The sequence below is a fragment of the Chenopodium quinoa genome, unplaced genomic scaffold (assembly GCF_001683475.1).
Source record: "Chenopodium quinoa cultivar QQ74 unplaced genomic scaffold, ASM168347v1, whole genome shotgun sequence".
Classification (NCBI taxonomy): Eukaryota; Viridiplantae; Streptophyta; class Magnoliopsida; order Caryophyllales; family Amaranthaceae; genus Chenopodium; species Chenopodium quinoa.
The window spans coordinates 1315280-1340302 of NW_018742372.1; the positions used below are offsets into that span (position 1 = coordinate 1315280).

General features: G+C 35.4%; 1 protein-coding gene across 1 annotated transcript; it reads left to right on the forward strand.

Moving 5' to 3' along the window:
- Positions 1–3859: 3859 nt before the first annotated feature.
- Positions 3860–13110, forward strand: LOC110696782 (pescadillo homolog). Its single transcript, XM_021874126.1, has 12 exons — positions 3860–4043; positions 4155–4240; positions 4594–4842; positions 4922–5047; positions 5161–5245; positions 5561–5671; positions 5945–6038; positions 7581–7822; positions 8314–8421; positions 9611–9732; positions 11255–11474; positions 12536–13110. The coding sequence occupies exons 1-12, from the start codon at positions 4020–4022 to the stop codon at positions 12824–12826; spliced, it is 1758 nt and encodes a 585-aa protein (XP_021729818.1). The 5' UTR covers positions 3860–4019; the 3' UTR covers positions 12827–13110.
- Positions 13111–25023: the final 11913 nt, after the last annotated feature.

The following is a 25023-nucleotide window of genomic DNA, read 5'->3' on the forward strand; positions in this document are numbered from 1 at the left end:
TCTATTTATATTACAAGAAGAGAAAGAAAGAAATCCAAAAATTAAGCTCGTAAAAGACCCAGAAACCCGCGCCCGCGGCGGGCATGGCCGCGCCCGCGGTACCCAGAGCCGCGCCCGCGGCAAGACATCTCCAGAAAATTGCAAAGTCGGGAAAAGCAAAGGGCCGCGCCCACGGAGCCTGGCAGCGTCTTGCAGATTCAAATGGCCATAACTTATGTTCTAGGAAGCCTCTTGGGATGTGAGACCTACCGTTGGAAAGCTCTTCAAGTCTAGTTTCCAACGCAATTTGAATCGCCTCAATCCAATGTGTATATCAAAAGTTATGGCTGAAAGAGTGAATAAGACTCGGTTTAAGGCCTTCTACGAGCTTCAAGCTTTCTTGTCTCAAGCTTCTTAGCTTCTTTCTTAGCTTCAAGCTTCTTCTATTGAACTTTCTTGCCTTTTCTCGGGTCATAAGCATCGAAGAAATTTTCAAGCACCTACACAAATAGACCAAGAGAGAAAAGAGTGAAAGAACACATAGAAAAACATGCAAATCAAGCTAGAAACCGAGCAAAAAGCATATTATTCACAACTAAGGCCTAAAACCATAAAATAAGACAAAGATAACTAAAACAAGACTAAGAGGAATAGAAATAACAAAGAAACACCGAAATAAACCTAAAACTAAGGGAGAAAAAGGCCCTAATATGTGTCATAAATGACACTTATCAACAATAAGTTATCATCAAATAAAGTATAATTAATTGATTGTATGTCTTGCTAAAAAACACATGTTGACATTCTTATATAACATCATATGTATGTTTATGCATAACAATTTGTATAAAGTTATCACTAATGTTATTAGAATAATGAGAAATTAGATTTGGAAAAATTATTGGATGTGATAAGTTAGGCCATCTGGGTTTAATGTACCCACTATGAAAAATTAAACTTTTATTTGATATAAAGAATAATAATGTGTTGACTTTATTTCATGTCACATGTATTAAATAGATTGAAAGTCAAGACATTACATAGTGATTGAACACAATTTGAATCATGTGATTTTTTTATAGTTTGATTTGAAAAAAAAATCAAGAGATAAGTATTGGCTTTGAACAGTACAACTTTTTATGCAAACGAGTAATAGATGATAAGAAGTTCATCACAATAACTTATGTGTAGCCAAGAATTAGGTGACTAGAAGATCATCATATATAGTGGTATATATATTACATACATAAAAGTAATTTTATTACTAAATAAAATAATCTCTGGATAGGGGATATCGTATGTCAGCACATAAGAAATAAAATAAAAAGAGACAACTGCAAAATTCATAACTCCCCATTAATATTGATCTCCTGAAGAGAGTAAAATTATGAAATATTTATCGAAAATGCATTTGAAAATCTCATTATTCTCCAGAAGAGATAAAAATTTGTTGATTATGGTTCTCTTAAAGGATAAATTTGTTACACATGAAATTATATTCTAATTTGGTCAAGAATTTAGTGCCCCTATATTTGAGACATTTTACCAACTTAGGGGGGAAAAATTAGAATAAGTTGGAAAAATTCGAAATTATTACTTGATCCCCAAAATGGATGATTTGAAAAGTTTGTTTTATGCCAACTCTATTTATATGTTATCAAGATATGTTGTACATAACTCTATGATTTGATATGTATTCAGTTATGACCCATCCAGAGGCATAGAAGATACATATTGGTTATAGTGATATTATGTGCATACTTTGAGATGAATCTTGCCAACATTTACTTGAATCTTTACACCTGAAGTGTAGATTATATGATCGGTTCCAATATTAAAATATGATACATTGCAAGATAGTGCAGTTGATAATTTTGAAGGGTACACATTAATAAAATAATATTGTATGAGATGCCACAAAAGTGAAATATATATCTGAATTATATAAGATGGCCTAAAGTATGAGCAAAGTATATGAAAGAAGCATTCAGATATCATTACTTATAAGCATGCGAATATTACATGAAAGAATTTTTATGATACCGGTATATGATGGAACCGATATAATTTTGCATATGTACTTATTACTAATGGACTAGTGAAGAGGGGATATGAATTATACGTCCATTTTGATGTCGAAATAATTATGATTATGAGAAAGAGCTCATGGACCTGAAGTCCAACAAAATATGGATCATAAAAACCACATTGTACAATGTTTTACATTTTTGAGTCTTACATTCATATGCATGTGTAGGAAGTAGATAAATGCATCATTTATATGTATCATTAAGTTCTATATTTTATCATTGTATGTTTTTGCTTTTATATAGCTCCCCATTTCATATTGCATTTAGAAATTATTTTCAAAATTATGATTTGATATATCAATGAATATGCATGCCAACCATTGTAAAAATAATTTGCATGTTTTATGAAAGCATATAAGAAGATTTTCAAACTCCAATTGACTAATGGTTTTAGAAGCATTTAGTGTTCTAATAGCATGTTATGAGCCATGAATGATATTAAGAAGGGTTTCCAAGAACTTAGACATTGTTTATTTATATGTCTATCCTTCAAAAATTTACTTTTGAATATTGTAACATTAATGAGATATAATCCAAAACTCTAAAAGATTATTTTGGACTGAATTTATGACATCTCAACCTTAAGTTGAGCATGTGAGTGTTATAATATTTTATTGTTTGTATTCTTAAGAAAACTCTCAAATTAAATATAAAATGTATAAGGAATTGCAATTATGAAATACTTATCCGTGTGAATTATTTTGTTCTGGTCCGGAAGAACCAGAAGCGACGCTTTGAGATGATTTATGTTACCGACAATTCTTATTTAATTTTACAGTGATGATATCCATATGTTTATGAGTGTTTGATCAAATGTTGATAAATTTCAGCTATATATATATATATGTATACATATATATGTATATACATATATATGTATATATATATATACATATATATGTATATATATACATATATATATACATATATATATATATACATATATATATACATATATATATATATATACATATATATATATACATATATATATAAGAAGGTACAAGTAAGTCAAATATATATATATGTATATATATGTATATATGTATATATATGTATATATATATATATATAAGAAGGTACAAGTAAGTCAAATATATATAAATGAATAAGAACCGTAATCTTTTATATGAAGATATGTGATATTATAAAGATATATTTATTTGGAATTTTGGCAAAAACATTGGTACATAAGAAAGAGATCTATTCATCATTATCAATGAAGATTTTGCTGCTACATAGAGAAGTTCCTTGTGTTAGTCTTCGACTCATTGCATTGACGATCTTAAGTGATGTAAAAGTTTGGGGGGAGAAAATACGCGCTACACTCTTTTTCCCTTAACCATGGTTTTGTCCCACTGGGTTTCCCTAATAAGGTTTTTGATAAGGTAGCATCTCAAGCGTATTAAGAAAAATGATGTACTCTTTTTCTTTCACTAGGTTTTATCCCACAGGGTCTTTCTTAGTAAGGTTTTAACGAGGCACAATCTTCAATATGAATATCCAAGGAAATATTTATGCGCATTAGCATCATATATTATTAGATTATGGACATCAAAGGAGGAGTGTTGTAAAATGTATATTTATGTATTTCCATTAAACCTTTATAACCACCTTAACATAATTACTTTATTTGTAACCCCCATGTAACTCTCCTTACTTTTATCATCTGCTTTGTAACTTTTGCATAAATGTGACTCCTCATTGCTTAAGGGATTTATTATACTCATATGTATAAATAGTAGGCATTGCCTAATGAAGAAATTGATCCAACAATAATACTTTGTACAACTTCCTCTTTTGTTCTATGTTAATAATTTACTCTATTTCGTAACAGTTTGTTGTTTATTAGTTGTTGTTGGATTTATTAGATTAGGGTTTAGGGGTTTTGTGAAGTAGTTTCATCAATCTCTTTCCTCCTTTGTTGCAGCCTTCACATTCAAAGCTACCATGCCGAAGCATTACAGACCAGCGGTCAGCTTTATCCCTCTACTCTAACCTTATTGTTTCTTCACATTCAGTTTCTTCACATTCAGTTTCTTCACATTCTTTCAATGCCTCACATCATTCTCACCATTTTTTCAGGGCAAGAAAAAGGAAGGTAACGCCGCCAAATACGTTACTCGTTCTCAGGCTGTCAAGAGTCTCCAAGTCACTCTCCCTCTTTTTAGGTCTGAATTTCATTCACTTTTTTTATTCAAACTTTTTTTTTGAATTTGAGTTTCTGTACCTTAATTATTGTATGCATTGTGTTTTTTTTTTTTTTGTTAAAACCCTAAATTTTAATGTTTTTTTTCGCAATTTATAATATTGGGTTTATCTTCAATTGCTATGAAATTTCTGTTATTGGAGAGCTAGTATGGTATAATTTCCAGAATTTATATTGGTTATAGTTATTAATTGATAATGAGAATGATTGTGGAGGGAATCAGGGAATTGGGAATTTCTCGATTTGTTGGAGGAGTAATTGGTTTTGTAGCTGCATCTGTTACGTTATTAATTTGATTAATGCTTGGTTCTCCAGGAAAATATGCATTTGGAAGGGTATTTTCCCTCGTGATCCGAAGAAGAAAATAAAAGGGAATCATCAGACTTATTATCATACTAAGGATATATCTTTCCTTCATCATGATCCACTTGTGGATATACACCGTGATATTAGGGCGCATGACAAGAAGATTAAAAAGGCTTTATCGAAGAAGAATAAGCCCCGTGCTGTTCGTCTTGAAGAACATAAACCTTCTTACAGTTTAGATAGGCTTATCTTAGAGAGGTATGTATTTGTGTTTATGACCTTGTTTGGTTTATAGTGTTTTCATCGATCTCAATTTCTTGTTCTGTGTGGTGATTAGGTACCCGAGGTTTATTGATGCACTTGGGGATTTGGATGACTGTCTTACTATGATCCACCTGTTTGCTTCTTTGCCAACATTACAAAATGAAAAAGTTGATGTAAAACGTATCCATAATTGCCGTAGGTCAGTAATGGTGATTTATTTTTCTTTGTTTGCTCATAATATTTACCTTCTCATTGCTTAACTTGTCATTGACTCATTGACTTTCATACTCATGTTTTGTCGGCTTTGTTTAGGTTGAGTCACGAATGGCAAGCATACATTTCTCGAACCAACAAGTTACGCAAGACTTTCATTTCAGTGAAAGGCATCTATTATCAGGTACTTTGGCATGTCTTGACAATATCTATTTCCAGTCTTAATCAGGGTATTGAATTTCAGCCACATCACTGCACTGCTACTGTAGCGTAAATGTGGAGCTTACCTTAGCTGTGATTTTAGGCTGGAAAAACTTGAAACATCTGCACTGCCCGTAATAGTGGCTCTTTAACTTATATTGCAATTGTGATTGAATCTGAGATTTAATACCTTGGTTGAATAAATCCAACATCGATTCCTTTGATTTTACACCATATTTTAAGTCCTACATAGTTTATATCTGCTAATCATGTTCAAATTAACTTGTATATGTGTTAGGTAGAGGTGGATGGACAAAAAATAACATGGATTGCCCCTCATTCAATTCAACAAGTCGTGACTGATGATGTTGATTTTAATGTCATGCTAACCTTTCTGGAATACTATGAGGTAACGATGCTTCAGTTTCTTTTCTGTCTTTCCTATTTTGGGTTTATGGTTATTTTTTAGCTATTTGGACAGAAAATATCTAACTGTGCCAGAAGTAAAACTGAAATACCTGATTGTACTGCTATTGATTGATTTACTCCATGACTTGCATCAAGTAAACAGTATATCTATAGATTTTGGCAGTTTGTGGACTTTATTGGGATTTGGCATACTAAAAAATAATGCCAGCCTCTCTGTGCTTGTAATCATTATTTTTTATTATTATTGCTGCAGACTCTTCTTGCTTTTGTGAACTTCAAACTTTACCACTCCATAGATGTGAAGTACCCACCAATTCTTGATCCTCGATTGGAAGCATTAGCAGCAGGTAACAACCCCTTCCGAGCTCTCTCCCCCTCCTCCCCTTTCACTTAATTAGACATTCTCAAGACTAGTAGTGTTAAAATTTCCAAAATTGAGCCAATGTAAATACGCCTTTGTTGAATCTGCAATAGTATTAAATATTCCATGGCCTGAGATAGTTACATGGAGTCTTAACCTGGGTTAATATGGTATTAAATTTGGATTAAGTGAGTAAATTAGTCCTTTTTTAAGACAAGGATGGAGTAACTTAAATCCATTTTCACATCTATTTAGTGAAACTATGTAAAGTACCGATGTGTGGGCTTTAAGGAGTAGTAAAGCTTTTAGTTTTCTGATTTGCAAAAGAATCCTTTGAAAATTGTAGCGTTTATTGTTATGGCTTTATAATATTTTTAACTCAACATGTGAAGTTTGTTAGTTTTCATGTGTTCTATTACTTCTATAGCTGTATGTAATATTAAAAAAACCTTAATTTTGAAAAATTAACCATTGGGTATCAAATAATTGATGTATAATCTTGTAATTGCTTCCTACCGTTGGATTTGACTTGAATAAAGCTGAGGGTTCATGCGTTAGCTGTTGTTGTTGAAACATGAATAACCATTCGTAGCTGGTGGTGAAGTTGAGAAAGGCAACAATAACTTTATGATATCTTTTTATTACTGGGAAGAGAGAGTCCATAAGTCCCTTCATGGAAGTTATATATTAATCAGGGGAGACTATTAATTGTATTGCTTAATTTGGTGTATACTTGGGTTAGATGTTTTTGTAAAAAAAAAATAAAAAAATTGAAACTATATATCAAGGCTTATAGGTTACATTTTTTTTTTTAATAATCTCATTTTAAACTTTTCTATTCTACATTTAAAGTAATCCTCTCTTAGCACCTTAGTTATGGGGGACTTTAGTAGAGGAAGTCTTTGAGGAATTGATTTTCATATGAATCACCATGACTAGATGGTGATGAAGCAGTGAAACTGAGAATAGCTAAAAGCTGGTGATCAACTTCATTTTTCATGTGGTTCACTCAAACAGAGATCACATCCCAATGATGACTTGCTTTCATTTATTGGGAGATTATAAGTGTGGGAAATATGTTGCTGACATGGTAATGCTTGAGTGGGAGATGTGTGTTTCTAAAAAATTTGAAATAATGTAAATTCTGAATACTGCATGGTAGAATACAATTATAATTGATCTTGCCTTGCTCTTGGTAATTATAATTGATCTTCTTAGAAAGTAGTTTTAGGTTTAAATTTTTTATGGGATTATCATTTGCCTTATACAGGGATAATTTTTTTGTGATTCGGCATGACCAGGGAATATTGTTTCATTGCTGAGTCTGGTAAAAAGGCTGTGAAATCACAGCTAGATACCAAACATATTGTTGCAAAGTCCACAATCAAATTAACAAATATGATATGGTTCATGAATCTTCAGAATGCTGTTGCAGGATGCTTCATGTACATAAAGTTTCTTAAAGGCTAATATGTATTTATTTTTATAATCTTTTTTTTTTTAATATTTATTTTCATATCTGCTACAGATCTATATGCACTTTCAAGGTACATTGCCAATAGATCCAAGGAGCAAGGAGGCAATGAATTATCTAGTAAATTAGATGAATCACAGCTAACGCTTGCACAACTTCAACATCAGCTGGTCCCTTGTGAGCCTGGAGCGTTAATGCATCTTGTTGAAGAAACTGAGATTGAGGATGATGCGGATGAAGAAACGAAGGATTGCAGGTCACTTTTTAAGAACATGAGATTCTTCTTGGGGCGAGAGGTGATATTTACAAGATCCATATTAGCAATATTTTTCTAGTCCTAGAATCGATGCAATTGAATATATATTTCCTTTCATACATCACATGTATGCCAAAATAACCTGAAGTGGTTACAAGACTTACAACCCTTAGCTAACTAATGATGAATTACTCGGTCACTAATTCTGACTCTGTATTTGCATCCTTGTGTGCTTCTCAGCTTCTGTAGATTGTAGATATGAATTATTTTATAAAATTTGTGGCCGTGTGTTAGGGGAGGAGGTGATTATTTAAGTGGCCTGGCTTATTAAGGCATGGTCTATTTTTATGTTATTACTTGTTTGCTTTGTATGTTTTCTTGTATATATTCTCATTATTACTAATTGCATTTGGTAAAGCTTTTTTTTTTTTTTCCTGCTCATGTGTTCCAAGTTTTTGCTTTACTTCTCTTTATCTTATGTATTGCATCAAAGTGGATTCACTTTGCATATGTCTAACTATTTGATTATAGGTTCCCCGGGAGCCGTTGCTTTTTGTGATCTCTGCCTTTGGTGGAATGGTCTCTTGGGAGGGAGATGGAGCTCCATTTGAGGAGTCTGACACAAGCATTACTCATCAGGTTAGCTGGCAAGCCTGATTTCCCATGTTCAGTGTAGTGATATTGGCACATGAAGGGTATTTGTATCCTATGGTTTACGATTTGTGTTTCTAAATGTACAATGTTGAATTATATAAGGTTAATGGTACCCAGCTAACAAAAGTTTGAGAATAGTAAGAAAAAAAGGAACTCTGTGAAATGGGATATAAAACACGGAATAACAGAAGAGATTCTTTTTGTGTGTTTTTTTTTGGGTCCTCAATTAGTGCCTTTAGTGGTGAAGCAACTCCATTAAATACTCTCCATTTCAGAAGTACTTGATGATTATTGTTTGCTCACAAATTAATGCAATTGAAGAAAGTGTTGATGTAGTGAATGAGTGTAAGATGAAAGTGGATAAAATAAAAGAGTGTAAAAAGGTGGGTGGTTGTAAGTAAAGCATGGATATTGTAGGAGCGATTGAGTGAAAAGATGTAAATATTGTGGGGGTCAGAGGGGTAAGATAATAAAACAAGTGTGCCAAAAATGGAGTAAAAGGAAAGTGCTTCGAACTTTCTGAAATGGACAATAATAAAGTTTTAAGAACTTTCAGAATGGTGGGTGGTTGTTTATTCAGTATTTCTAGATTGATAGTGATAATAATGGTGAATCTGTTAAAATAATGAAATTTTTTTTTAGGCTGGCATCTTGCATCTGTGATTATTGTAAAGTTTTATAAAGGGTTAAGAGTGTATCATGGTGGAAGTTCTGGATTGATAGGAGTACTAAATTTGACAGGCAATTATTTGCTGAATAAAGAATGCCACCAAGTTCTTTTCTTTTTTGGTTACTTCTGCAACTGTTGCTTCTCTTTATTAAGTTAAAACTACAAAACTGGTATGCATTTGTTCACTAGACAAGATTGCATTACCATCAGGATAGAAATAATTTTGGTGTAAATACTCAATAGTCCTAAAGAACATTTCCATTACCGCATATCATGGTCCTTGCTGGTCTATTGATTTTCTTTTAAGTAGGATTGCTGGCATGCTATTTCATCATAGATTGTGTTTTAGGTCGTAGGACTTGCCTAAAATGTACATGGGTTTATGATGATTGTATCTTGTGGTCTCACCTGCCCCCTTCTCCTTTTTTTTTTTTTTTTTCCTTTATATTGCTGTTTGTACTTTTGAAATGGACTGTACTCTAATAGTATATTTCGTTCCTGTAGATTGTTGATCGTCCGACTCAAAATCATTTCTTTCTCTCTAGAGAATATATTCAGCCTCAATGGGTCTTTGATTCTGTAAACGCTCGTATAATACTGCCTACTGAGGATTATCTGGTGGGAAGGTATGTACTAAAATAGTTCTTAACCCCCCTTTGTGTCTCCGTTTAAAATTATGTCGATCCCAAGAATGCTTTATGGCTGCTAGTTATGTGCAATATTTTGACCTATCCTGTGGATTTCTCACTTATTTTGACTTTGCAATCAACTTGAAAAGGCATGTTCGGTCCTCATTTCAAGGCCTTGGGGGCCTTGGCACATGTTATTCTAAAAAATATGAAAGCATATTTGGATATACTATCTAGGGTTTTTCTACATTATGCATCTCTAGTACTGGATTTTCTAAGCTATACCCAATGTTTTTGAAAGTTACATGTTGTACGCGTTAGGTCCAATAAGTGAACACAACATAACCTTGCCGTCACCTTGACATTAGGTTCCATCGTTTAGTTTATTATTCATTATCATCTTCCTCTAATTACTCCAATTTGCTGGAAAACATCATCATAAGTTTATAACCTCCTTTCTTCCTCCATCCCTCTTCTCACTCTTATCCCCCTCTTCCATTAATCTCCAACTTCCAAACCACTTCTAGCACAACTAGTAGAGCCACTAACACCCTCTTCCAATATTGCATCCACCCGCAACTAGCACCTCGCAACTAGCAGCACCTCAATGGCTATTCTATCGTACGGCTTATCAACTCGACTGTCATAGAATCATCGCCACTCAACAATTGTTGATATGCAAATACAATTCTTATGAATTCCCAATAAAAATCCACTTCCATGAAATAGTATTCTTAATTTATACACACATCTACGTCTACATTTCCATTCAGCATTAACCCAATAATCAACTGAAAAAATGACAAAATGATACTCAATTACAATTAAACAAAATCAGCATTCCCTCTTTGTTGGCTATCCTCGCTCAAACGGTGACTCGTCAATTTTTCAGGGAGGGATGATATCCTCGAGTTTTTTAGGTGGGTTGTGTTTGTTTTTGGTGCAAGAAAGGTGAGTTGGGTAGTTGAGGAAAGAGAAAGTGGGGTTTTTAATAGTCAGAGTGGGAGAGGATTATGGTAGTGGGTTTGAGGAAGAGAAAGAAAAGAGGGAGGTGGGTGGTGCTGGTTGCTGCAGTGGGAGTGTAGTGTGGGTGGTTAAGTTTATTGTATTTATTTTTTTTAAATATGAATTATTGCAAAGGATATGGTGTGTTCACTTTTTGCATCTAAAGGGTACTACATTTAACTTTTAAAAACATTGGGTGCTGCTTAGAAAGCGCAATACTGCTGTGGTATAATTTAGAAAAACCCAAATATTCTTTTTTGAACGTGGAGATTGTAGAGAAAGAAGGGTATAAGGTCAACTTGTGAAAGCTGATGTTGCCTATAAGACTGTCTTATGTGTTTGTTTATTAGTTGTTAGTGCTAAGCCTCATGATCCAAGGGATGAATAATGTCCATATTTTTTTTTATCATGAAAATCTAATCTGCAGTTCAGGTTTGTTGGCATGTTACAGTAAGTTAATGTAAGACTGGAAGAAATTTTAGGTTTGCTGTAGATTAATGCAATTTATGTGCAGGGTCCCGCCACCACATCTCTCTCCCTTTGTTGACAACGATGCAGAGGGGTACACCCCTGATTATGCACAGAAAATTAAGCAGCTTCAGGCTGCTGCTAGAAAACAAGTATTGCCAGTACCATCAATTGGGAATGAAGATCAGAATGACACTCAGAATCTATTGTTGGAGGGTGTTGCGGGTCGTGTAGAAGCTAACAAGGCAGCTGAGAGAAAGAAAGAGGTACATTCCTTTTGGAAGTTGTTTGTTTGCTTACAATTGAATTGACTTCCACTTTATCCAATTTCATTGAAAGGTTTTGTGGTTTAGAAGTTTTAACTGTGGATGGCATGCTATTAAAGGCTAGTCTAAGCTAAATTCTCTTTTCCTTCAATCCTTTGTCCCATTTATAATGATTAGCCTGCACTTGAGATCTGACTATACTTTATTGGTTGGCTGCAAAATTATACTTCCTCCGTTTTGTATTGGCACCATTTTTCTTATAGGGAAGTTGCATATTAATTGCACCAATTCTATAATGGGTATACTTTCATTCACTTTTTGTTTGTGTTCACCCACCAAGTACCTATTTCACCCTTACTCACATTTGATATTTACCCTTGTTACCTCACTTTTATGCTCTCCTTTATTTTTAGTCCCATCATTCACATGGGCATTTTGGTTTTTTTATTCCTATCTTAAACTTTGTGCCCAACCCAAATGGCGTACTTAAAAAAATAAAAAAATGAGGTATTTGATATTCTATTACCTGCCTATGTTTCTTTTTAGTTGACACTACTTTCGTTACACTTGCTAATGTATACCTTTAATCATTAATATCTATAATTTGCAAAATTAGGTCATATATGTACCACTTTCACTTATATTTTGCCTTGTTATGTTCATGAGCGATTATTGATTTAACTAAATGTGGGTTGATCAATGATTTTGACATTTTATCTCTAGCCTAATACAAATACTAATGAGCATTATTAGGGCTATTGCTGAAAAGGGCCTATTTGGTGACTTTATTATACTGTCATTTGTGGCAAAACCTAATTTCTTCATTTAATATGGAGGAATTCATATTGAGTAATTTTTTGTATTTCGTTTTTTTTTGGGTGATTGTGTATTTACTATTTTAGCAATGGGCGGGGCAGAAAACGACCGGATAACTTGTGCAACTCACTTCATAATCCTATTCATAACTTAATGTCCATTAAGGGATAAAATTGTATCTTTTAGTTTCGCCTTTGTGTTGCTTTGCTCTATGTAATCTTAAAGCTCCTGATTGATGGGTGCAGATGTCAAAACAAGAGAAACAGCATCATGAAGAGATGAAAATGGAACTTCAGGGTATAAGCCCTGCAACTGGTACTATTCAGAATGTTCAGGCTCCAGATCAAGATCAAGATCAAGATCAAGATCAGGCGGATAAAGATCAGATGTCTGAGGAGCCTGACATGTCAGAATTGACAATGTCTCGACGTAAAAGAGGGCTTTATGAATCGATACGTATCAGTAAGCAACGAAGGAAGGCTAAGGTTGACCATCTTGAGTCTAGAAAACGAAGTATTGCTAAAAACCAGAAGTGAGGAAAAGATTGAAGCAGCTGCAACATGCATTATTACTGATGCTTTGCATTTTTGGTTCTGGAATTTAAGTAAATCTGTGAGGAAGATGTAGTATATTTGTGGTTTAACAGAGGGATGCATTCTATGTTATTGTCCTGAAATTTTGGTAGCAGTTTTGCCTGAGACACAAATCATTTCATAATATTCTTCTAGTAGCTATTTATTTCACCTTTTTATTGCAAGGGTTGTTTCCAGATCTCTTAGCGTATGCTCCATATTAGCAATGTCAATAGATAAGTCGAATATAGATGTTGGTCCCTTGGTAGCCTACCTACTTTGTCCACTGAAAATCCATCTAACATGTCAAACCATGATTTTATTTATTTATTTATTTTTTATTTGTTTAAAATTTGTTTTTTTGCAGAGCTATACCATAGGTAAATCACTATAACTGCTTTTACCTAGCAAGCAAAACTGCTACTCATGTTGGTAATTTTACCTCTCATAATAGCAGATTTATCCAGTAAAATCGTTAAAATTAGTACAATGTAAAGCCACCACCACAATAAGCGGTTTTACTATGTGTAACAGACTTGTAATTAATTTCATACCAGAAACCTCTAGGTTGAACGGGTATGGAATTTGTTAGTTAATATAACCTAGAAAAAGTAATTCATAAAACTTATTCCACAAAACTAATGGATTGCTTGGGTTGCAGAATATCAAGACAGTTGCAAATAAACGCTTTAAAGCTTGTGGCATGTGGGTTTCAGAAGCCTCAAGTATCAAGTATGTTTTTATCAACGTCAGTAGGTCACCATCTTCTTCTAAGAAACCAAACTTTCGGGCATACATGATCATTTACCGTAAGTCTTTAATGGGTTTTGGCCCACGTACATTAACCAAGAGTAATTTTTCGCTTGCCTTCTGCAGAACGAATGTCCGCAATTTCTATCTTACTTTTGGAGTACCATGCACAAGGTACTTTAGGTTTATAAAATTTATGTTATTTTGATGTTAATTTCTTATTATTTTAATTTATATATATGGTATATTTGAAATAAGTAAATGTTATTATATGCTTGCATGTTTTGTTTTTTTTATTTTATTTTATTTTTTATTTTATTTTATTTTTATTCAACATCAATCATTTCATTGTACTCCAAGTTTATAAAATTCATGTTATTATGATATGAACTTCTTATTATTTCAATTTATATATATTTTATTTTTAAATAACTACATGTTATTTCATTCTTGCATAATGTCTTTTTATACATGTTGTTGAAGTAAATAAGTAAATAATATACTGTTTTTAGCAAAATAACACTAGAATTGGTATGGAGTACATGATCCAGGAGTATATAACTTGGCAATGTTTCATTAAAAATTTTCCCTTAAAAAGTATTTACTAAAAAAAATTAAATAAATTCTTACACTAAATAAGGATTGTATCAAAATAATTACATTTTCTTAATATAAAATCTAAACTAAACTTACTTAATATTATAACTATTAGTTGTGGTTAATTTTTTTTAAAATAAATCATACTTTGTAATAATTGATGTGTCGAGTCCTTAACTTTTATATTGTTTTTATCATTTTTTGTTGTCATTTAAAGTATTTAACAACCGTGCATTTGCACGAGGTTTAACCTAATTTTTCTTAAAGTGAAACGTTTTGATTATTTACACTATTTATCCAATCTGATTTGACTGATGTTAGTGATAAATATATATATATGTTGTTGTGAGTACTTGTTGAAATCATTTCAATGAATATATTGTTAATATTCAATTGTTATAAATTTTATTTATTAATAATTAAAGATATTATTAATTAAAATTTTGCATCGACATACGTGCATAAGAAAAACGTTTTACTTTGTACATAAATATTTGGGTTCATTTGGAAAGCAGCATTCATTGCGAAACTTTTTGTCGGAGAAGTCTTATGCCTTTACTGATTAACAACTGAAGAAAGATGTTCAGTAATTTGAATCGAACACTCTGTGAATTGGCATGTGTACTCGCAGTGCCAACACCAGTGAATACATCTCAAATAGCCCAAATCCAAAAGTCCACCATGTGGCTCACATGGAGAAACCCATCCACCTCACTGGTATTGCTCTATTGTCTATCTCATCTCTAGGTTTTCACAGATTAGATGAGGCAACATTAAAAGACACACGATCATGTCGCTTGTAGACATCCCTACCTTTTTAACGTTTAACTAAACGCTTATATATAGTGTTATGTCAATTATATCCCTAAAAATGTCTATATACATATATACCCCATTTATGCATGTGAATCATATATAGTATGGTTATTTTGAGCATGCTCATCAGGTGCAAGTTCTTGCTTTCTTTCTGATCAATTCACATTGCAAGCCATTGTTATGAACAGATCTGGCTTTCCATATCTCTAAACAAGCGCAATTGAATTTAAATACCGCTGGTTCAAATCACATGCATGGACTACCAAGAAAGGAAGGTGGTAACTTAAATCGTTTCTAAGATTGATTGCAAGTAAGCCATAGTGTATTTGATTATGGATACTTAAATCGTTGATGGTGGGTAATGTTTCTAATATGAGTATTTTGTTCTCCTTTTTACATTAATCTTCAATTTACTAGTTTATTTCAACTGCCATTATTATATTAATAGCTCTTGACCATTTCTCGTGTTCTGTCAACTAATCACACCCAACTCACTAATAAGATTTTTTTTTATCCTTTTTTTATGTTGCTTCCTGCAGGTGAAAATAACATGTTGATGTAAGTCCGAAAGTTAGGGTTGGTGCGCATTAATTCATTAGTTTCTTATTGTGCTCATAACTTTATTAGAAAACGACGCGAACATGGAGAGGAATCAAAAGGATAAAGGATCTAAATCACTGAACTTGTTGGAAAAGGATGCATGGATTGCTACGGAATTTACTAGGTTTTTTTTTTTAACAGGAATTTACTGAGAAAATCCAAATTACTCAATATGGGTTGAAAGTTACTCAAAGGACACTCTCGTCTTTTCGCTACATTAGTTAGGGGTAAAATCGTAAAGTCTGGTAAAAGTCATGAAAATGGCAATTTGGTGGAGTGGTGAACCACACGCTTTCTTTGATCTCAATAATAGAAGTTGAGGAATCCTCAATTCTGCAACAATGGAGCTTGAGGATATCAATGGAGGATGGAAAACTCACAAACAAATGATATATATCTTCCATTTAGGTTAACTTTGCCCTAAATTTGTATTTTTTTCTTCGGGTTTTCGTTGTTTCGCCGTCGAAATGGTGGTGTTGTGGTTGAGGTTTGTTGTGGTGTTGATGGTGTTGGGTTTGTTGTTTGATTTGCTCCTATGAAATAGAATAATAGCTCCTAATTTTATTATTTCTTTCATTGAAAAAATTGCTCCCAATCATCCTTCTTTGTTATTCCTATTTATTTCTCCTCTCATGACTACATATTCTCAAGATGGTGATTGGAAATAAATGGTGCAATGGGTAAGATATTCGGATTTTAGAATGTGGATCATTTCTTCTTAGTTTCTACTTCTCTTCTCTTTGAAATTTTTCTAGAAATTTTTGTTCTCAATTTGAACTATGGTAAATTAAATTTTTTGAAATAGCTACCTACTAATGTTATCATTTTAAAATTAACCACCAACAATGATTTATTTTGAATTTTACCATCTACTATTTCCAAAAACATAAAATTCTCCCACTAGATTGCCCAAAGCCTCTTATATGATGTCATTGTGGGCCCCATTAACTGTTTTTTTTTTTCAATTTTTTCGTTTATGTACTCTATGTTTTTTAGTTTCTTAATTACAAATCCAAATTATAGAAATAAAACAAAAATTTAAGTATCTAATTTATGAAACTGGGGCTAATTATACGATGGTGCTCTTCATTTAGGGGTTTAAATGAAATTGAGGGTTTGTTATTTGGTGATTAGTTTACGAAATTAGGACTAATTTGCATCAATTTCATGTATTAAGCCTTAATTAGTACTATAATTGATATTATTGTTAAAAATTATGCGTAATTATTGTTATGAATAATTCGGGTTCATACTTAAATTGGGGTTTTCTTAAATTCAATCGTCATTTTTCTAAATTATTATTTATAATCCTTAATTGAGCATATACATAGTTCAATATAGAGTTGATTAACGTAAATGACGTTTAGTTTGAGATAAAACCTAAAGGAAGAACAAAAAACTATAATTGATAAATGTTTAGTGACTTAATTATCATCGCATGAGCTTGAATAATTAAATTTAAATTGACTATCAAATACTTTTCCCTAACCCAGGTTTAATGTCTGTTGAAAAAAAACCAATCAAGCATGAGAATCGAGGCCTCAGTGGAGAAGAACACCATAATGACGCCATGCATGAGGGAATCGGGCAATTTGATGGTAATATTTTATGTTTTTAGAAATAGTAGGTGGTAAAATTCAAAAAAAAATATTGTTAGTGGTTATTACTAAAACGGAAAGAATAATTGGTGCTTATTTCAAAACGAAAAAAAAAACCCTGAATTTTCTGAAGAATTAATTTCATCATATCGTGTATAATTGTTGGTTACAATTCTCATGTATGGTCTTCTTTTCATCTAATACAATAATTTTTATAACCCTTCATTTGGTAAAGATGCAATCAATTAAAAACTTAATTTTTCTTATTTTTTGTTCAAATTTTAGTTTTACGTTAATTAGATAACTCTTACATACTCTTTCCGTATTTTTTATAGGCTACAGATGAGATTGCGTGGAGTTTTAGGTGGTTTAATAAAATAAGATGTTAGGGGGTATATAAGGTTATTATTTTATTGAAAAGTGGTGTGAGAGGGAGTGGAGACTATTGGAGGAGTGAGAAATGATAAGGTAAGAATGAAAGAGTAGGGACATTAGCGGGTAAAGATATATTATTAAATTGTAAGAGATTTCCCAAAATGGAACTCTAGCTTATAAAAAAAAAAACGGACGAAAATAGTAACTCTAATTTATAAAAAAAAACCAAGGGAGTATATAGTTTGTTATTTTTATTCAGAGATAACAATCTATAACTATATACTAAAGTCGAAACCAGGAATGACATATAAATTTTCCCTCCAAAAGTTTTAGTTAGTTTTTTTTTTTTTTTTTTTTTTTTTTTTTTTTTTTCACAAAGCTTATTAGAGAAGTATTTAATGCTTACTATACAATAATATTTCTCTTCCTATTTGGTAAGTATATTCCATTTACACACATTCAACAAAGATATTAATTTTTTATTCAATACTATGCGAATAAGTCTTGTGTACAACGGGTGTACATTATTTTATTGTAAAACAGTCAGTTTGAGCGTAACTGTAACTATTTTTTATGGTAACTTTAACCACTTAAAGGGTAAATTTTAATTTATCGTTGGTTTGAATTTTATTTTAATGTGTAATTTCTTATAAATACGTGATTACATACTATAAAGACTAATATGATTAATCTAATACATTATAAGTTTTTTGTAAGATAAAATTTATTAATAGAAAAATAATAACTTTGCAGTATAAAGGGTAACTTTATGTACTTTTAACATAACTTTAACCTTTTTTTTACAATAAAATAACGTACACCCACCTTTTTGGAGAATTTGTGATACTATGCATGCAATAATATTTTCCTATCTATAACTTTGTGATGTAATCCATAGCTATTTTTATTATCGTGCATGTATTTCTCCATCTATTTTCTTAAGTGTAGTATAATTAATTAATTTTTTTTTTCTTTTGTAATTACAAAAGTTTCATCCTATTTTGCAATCAGACATAAATTTTTATAGTTAACAATCCACCGTAGTGTTACACTAATGATAAATATTAAAAATTACCGTACATGACACGAGATCTTACCTAGTTAAATATAAAAGAGAAGCACTATTTTCAAACCTTTCCAATGCAAACTACTACTCACTATGTAAATACAAGTAATAGTTTTCTTGCTTAATCTTTCATATTTCACATGAAAAAGCTCCAAAAATAGGAAAATTCAAACTTGGAGTAGTATTGATTTTTATTTATGATAAGCAGAGTAATGGTTGTTAAGGTATTAGGCTGATAAATGACGCAACTTAATGGGTTATTTTGTTGTATTTAACTTTTGTGTGTTTCTAGTATCGAAGATCATGAAGATAGAATAGAATATTATAGTTGCTATTTATATTTTTGCACATGCTTACAAGGTAAGATTTTTATAAAGAAAAATAGAGCTTAAGGAAAATATAATATTTGAAAAAATTTATAGTAGTAATTGTTTCGGGGTTTTTTGATGTCCTGCGGGAGAGTTACAATTCCAATACTGGTCTCTAGACGCCTGTACCTGCAAAATAACGGAGACTTTGGGTGGGTGGAGTTCCGCTTCCAACGATCAAGTTAGAACGTGTATCTGTAAAAAGTGCGGAAAGTAAAGTATTTTCTCGGATTCCGAGAGAATATCTGCAATTAATGATTGCTCTTTTTTTGTGTGTGTATGTTTCTGAATCAGTCCCATGATGGGACCGTATCCCTATTTATAGGATCTCGAAATGCGTGCCACCATCCTTGGTTACGGAAACCTAGGAATGGTGGGCCTCCTCGGGAATTGGGCCAGAAAAGCCGCCATTTTTCCCAATCATTGGAGATGCCACGTGTCAGCAGGGGATTGGTTCTCTGGGAACCTCTCTTGAGGTGACATGTGTTACCTTCCCATTGGACCACGTATCCTGAATACCCAAGACATTTTCCCCTCACGGGTGTCACATGGCATGACACGTGGCACCAGTGACACCAGTTAGGCGGCCATTGGAGGACGGTTTTTAACCGTTGGTATTCTAGGTAAATTACGAGAATGCCCCCTGAATTACCCTTCTATAAATAGATTTTTTACCCCTCCCTTTTCGATATTTCCAAAGCTTAGAAAGAGAGACATCCGTTTCTAGAGAGATAAACTCTGCCAACTGCCTGTATACCATATAAGCAGTTGCCTTCATTTCACTACTCACAGCCGGTTCACCGTCTGGGTAGTTTGCAAATTGTCATTATTTTTTAAAGGGATACATCCGGTCATCTCTTCTTTATAACCTCTTCTGTACCCTTCAAGCAAGCTCTGGCATTTCAAGTGGGTACAACCGGTCCCCCGCCTGAGCATCTTGCAAGCCATTGTTCAGTTTCCGCCTGTTATTTCAGCCGGTCACCACTTGTCTACCTCGCAGCTCATCTCATAGGTAATGCTTCACCTCTTCTCAACTCTTTTTTATATTTTCGCTTGTGTACATTTTGTTCCATTAATGGATTCACCAATAGCACACACGGCACAACGTAGTTTAGAGGGCAGCCGGTCCCCTGGTATGGCTAAGTCTAGAACTAGGGAAACCGCATCTGGGTGCATGGATCACTCTTGCTCATCTCCCAATCCGGCCGTCTCCGTGTTTGTGCAGGGCACTATGGCTAGGACTAGGAAGACGGCTGTAGATTTGGAGTATAGGTAGGAGAGCACCGAAGAAGGGTCGCCTGAGGTCGATCAGGCTGAGATGGCAAGAGGATCCTCCATGGGCACACCCAGCACACCCAGTGATGAGATTCTAGAGTTCGAAAATGGAGATGGAGGAGAGGCCGCCTCTGTGTCTAGTTAGGAGGAGGCAGGTGGAAGTGCCTCTGAAAGAGACGGGAGTGAAACCGCCTCTGGTTCTGGCTCAAGTAGCTCTCTCACTCCGGATGTGGATAGTGAGGAAGAGGAGAGGCCTACATGGAATAATAAAGGGGATCCACTTCAAATCTATATTTATGCCAGAGACAGGGCAAATATGGAGAGGCAACTAGAGACGGTTAAACTCAAGCGTCCTCTAGGTGCGTGTTACACCATTCGGGTGCTGCCTGAGTTTGGGACAATAGCCTGGAATGACGATCAGCCAGACGCCAATAGATATTTTGGCTGCTATGAGGCAGCATTTTTGGCGGGGCTCCGCTTCCCCCTTCATAATGCAATAAAGGCTATCCTTAGAGGATATTGCCTAGGCGTGTGGCAGTTAACCCCAAACTCCTGGGTTAACATTTTGGGCTACATTGCCGCCTGTGAGATGCAGGGTCTCCATCCCGGCTAGGAGGCCTTTGCCAAGATGCACTATCTAAGCCGAAGTCCAGGCGGGTGGAGGGCATGGTACACCTTAACCACCTACCCGAAATACCTGATGACCCTAGACAAATAGTCTAAGTGGTCAGACTGGAAAACCCGCTTCTATCTAGTTTCTGCCCCCACAAAGCGAGAAAACTTTGAACTTCGCACATACAACCGGAAACTAGACCTTCTGGGACAGAAGTGCAAGTTGCCTCAAATCCCGGATGAGGATTACGAAACTATAATAGAGGCGGGGTTTTTTGAGCTTATATCCATCACCCTCTCAACCGGAGAATCAATAAGTGTACCCAAAAACTGGGTACCTAAACACGAGTTTTTGAGGGACGGCGTTTTTGTCCGCTTGTGGGTTGAGCACCCAATTTAACAGACGTACGTTGATAGTTTTCTTGGCTATGCTTTGCCGTCTCTATCTTTTGTAACTTGTGTTTTTCTTGCTCAATGATCTAACAAACGGTTTTGTTTTACAGAAACTGCACTTAACATACTTCTAGTGGACAAAACTCCTGCCAAGTCCGCCGCAGACATCTGCAGGGAAAATGCGGAGAAAAAAAGAGCCGTGCAGGCGGCTAAAAACAAGGTATTTATCACCTGACTTAACTTCCCATTTACTGCTTTATTTCTTGGTGTACAAATGGTGATAAACCGTTTGTATAGTTTGTGCCTGGTCCCAACTTTTTGTCTAATTTCTGACTTGTTTTCTAGGAGGGAGACAAGGCTCCTAGATCCCTTTCAAGGATCATCAGACCAAGGTCTGGTGAGGAGACTTCTGGCAACAAGTCCAGGAGGACCTCGTCTGCTCAGACGACCTCTTGGGCGACTGTTGGAGGAAAGAGTCTACAAATACACGTAGACCTTGCCTCCCAGCCGGATGCTGCTGCGGCGTTATCTGGCGTCCCACTCCCTTAGGCTATAGGCGATTTGAGCCTTCAGCCGCCTCACCAAGGTATTGCTAAATTCTCATCTTCAGTCAGAAGGTTCCTCTGGCAGCCGGCTATCTATTGGAGGCGGTTATGCTGCTTTCTCACTGTCTTTTTCTAGTGCAGATATGTCTCCTCGATGGCCGGATGTGCAACAATTTTGCAAGGCCATGCTGAAGGTCGTCTCTAAGGAGACAAAGAGGCCATCCCGGGTATACATGCGTTCAATGTTGACTGCATCTTGGCCCACCTGGCTGAGGTACGAATGTTTCACTTTTAGTTTCTGAGTTCTTAGTATTTTCCGGCTGCACTTTAACACTTTTACTGTATAGACGATTCTGCGGGTGAAGGGGCTGAAGAAGTTGTATTCCCGAAAACAGGAAGAGGTAAGGCGGGCAAAAAGAGCCACTATCAACACGTCTGATGTTGGTCAGTATCAAATGATTATTCATGACCTCGAGACTAAGTCTGAGCTTTTGTAACAGGCGGAATCCCACAAGCGGCTTCAAAAATCCCTCGATGAGGCCAACACCAAAATCCATAATCTGGAGGCGGCTGTTGACAATCCTGAGCTTGAGCTGAAAAAGAAAGACGATGCTTTCAAGTCCTTGGATGAAACCAAGAAGGAGAACATCTCTTTAAAAGCTGACAATGACCGCCTGCTGAAGGAAAGGGCCGCTACTGTGAAAAACTTCAGGGCCACCTTAGAGGCTGATCAGAGCCAGCTCATTGAGGAGAATGAGCACGACTGTGAAAACCGCATGAGGATGGCCTGGTCCCTCCTGAGTCCAGAGGCGGAGTACATCACCTAGGAACGTGCTTACAAATATGCTGATATCGCTATTTTGGCTGAGGAAGAGAACCAGCCGGAGCCCGAGCCCTTCCAGGACTGGCTGAAGAAGGAAGCCGCAGCCGTCGAGGAGGAGGTGGAGGCGGACTCCGAGAGGGAGGAGACGGATCACGAGGAAGTCCAAGAGACCTCTGATCCAGACCCACCTGCCAAGGATGCAGCCTTTGCCCCGGCTTAGTAATTAAGCTTTTTTGTATTTCCGGGCTGTGTGCCGTGTATTTTATGTCTTTCCACCGGATGGGGATCCGGTTAACACATACTCTCCCGTGATTTTGGCCGGCTTTTAATGAAATTTCCTATCGGCTGATGTGTCGGTATTTGTCCACTCTCGCCTCAAAATTTCAATTCTTGCAATTTTGCCAAGTAATCGAATGCATGCGGTTTATTTCAATTCTTGCAATTTTTCTAAGTATCCGAATGCATGCGGTTTATTTTTTTTTAGCATAATATTATTGCTAAGTACTAGAGTCCAGGCGATTAACCGGTTGCAACAGGCTAATATGCCCCTGGACGGATGTGCACTTTGTTTTCAGGCATTTTTGTAAGTGCCAAAATGCATGCGACTCATAGGTACAACAGGCGTATTTTGCCCCTGGGCGGGTGTTTGCTTGGCACTTGTCCCTACCCAAGCGAACACTCGTCCAATAAACATCCGGATGATCGCCAAGCGGTCATTGACCGTCTCTGAAACAACTCTTAATATTTAATTATAAGTTAGAATAACAAGCAGTTTTCTTTGCCAGGGTTCAAACTTTGACTCTTTTGAATCCACCGGCTATGACTTACCCCTTGGGTTGGTCAGTCTCTGCCAATTGTCTAATACCAAGCGGCCATTGACCATGTGTAGGTGTCATAACCAAGTTATGCTTTTACTGCTAAGGTTTTGACTTAACGTAAATCTTCAACTATGGTAACCGTTTGTATTGTTACTGAACAATGACCGGTTATATCCAACCAAGATTTTAGTTACCGTTTGTATTGCCTTTGAGCAATAAACGGTTATATACAGGTCTCAATTGATCATTTAAACGACTGCGAGTTATCTTAAATCTAGACAATCGGTAGCGCCGTTTGTGTTATAGTTTTTAGAACAGGTACCACCCAATTCGGAGATGTTCTCTTCGACGAATTCACCTGGATAGGCGTCGCCGGTTGTCTGCTCTTGTTGAAGCAGACGTAAAGAAATTATATAAGCCCATCTATACATTGTACAAACGGTAAATACGCAGAAAGTAAAAAAACAAGTGAAAATAACGCTTCTTTTCATTCATAAACTTTATTTACAAAAAAATTACAAGTCTCAGAAGTAGTACTTTTTCAAGTTGTCTACGTTCCAAGTTATGGCCAGCTGCATGCCTTCTGGAGTTTTCAGGCGGTAGGTGCCGCCTCTTACTTCTTCATAGATCCGGTATGGGCCTTTCCAGTTGGGAGTCAACTTCCCTTGTTCATTGGCCCTACCGGTTGCCTCCATTTTTCGTAACACAAAGTCCCCTATTTTCAAGGGCCGTTTGTGTACTCTTCTATTGTAGGCTCTCGTCATTCTCAGACGGTCTCATGACGTAAGGCAGCATTGGCCTTGCGTTCAGGAAGTGAGTCCAATGCTAACCGCATGGCCTCCCAATTTGCCTCTTCATCATAGAGCATGATTTGAAGAGTTGGTTCATAATGCTCAATAGGCAAGACGACTTCTATTCCGCATTTCATGAGAAATGGGTCTCACCGGTTTCCCCTTTTTCAGTTTTTCTGATGGCCCATAGGACATGAGGTAACTCATTTGCCCATAGACCGCCAACCCTTTCAAATTTCTTCTTAATGCCGTCTGAGATGAGTTTGTAGAAGGTTTCAACTTGGCCGTTTGCTTGGGGATGGCCGACTGAGGCAAAGCAATGTGAGATCCCTTGATCCCCCAACCAGCTCTTGAGGGTAGGCGTTTCAAATCGAGGGCCATTATCAAAAATCATAGAGATAGGTACCCCAAACCGGGTGATAATGTTCCCCCAAATGAAGGAGATGACATCCTTTGTCTTTATGCCCTTGACCGCCTCTGCCTCTGCCCATTTGGTGAAGTAATCAACGGCAACTAGAATGTACCTCCGACCGCCTGTTGCAGGCGTATATGGACCCAGAATGTCCATGCCCCATTTTGCGAATGGAACTGGGCTATAGATGGCCGTTAGGTCAGTAGCCGGACGATGTATTAGCTTACCAAATTTTTGAAACTTATCACACCTCTTCACCATTTCCATGGCATCTGCCTCAAGAATGGGCTAAAAGTAGCCTTGCCGCCTGACCCTTTTTGCT

What these genes read in the sequence shown, in the direction of transcription:
- LOC110696782 (XM_021874126.1), top strand. Translation starts at nt 4,020, where the DNA reads ATGCCGAAGCATTACAGACCAGCG. An exon ending in CCTTTCTGGAATACTATGAG is followed by an intron (nt 5,672 to 5,944) that starts GTAACGATGCTT and finishes TTATTGCTGCAG; the next exon opens with ACTCTTCTTGCTTTTGTGAA. An exon ending in ATTGGAAGCATTAGCAGCAG is followed by an intron (nt 6,039 to 7,580) that starts GTAACAACCCCT and finishes TATCTGCTACAG; the next exon opens with ATCTATATGCACTTTCAAGG.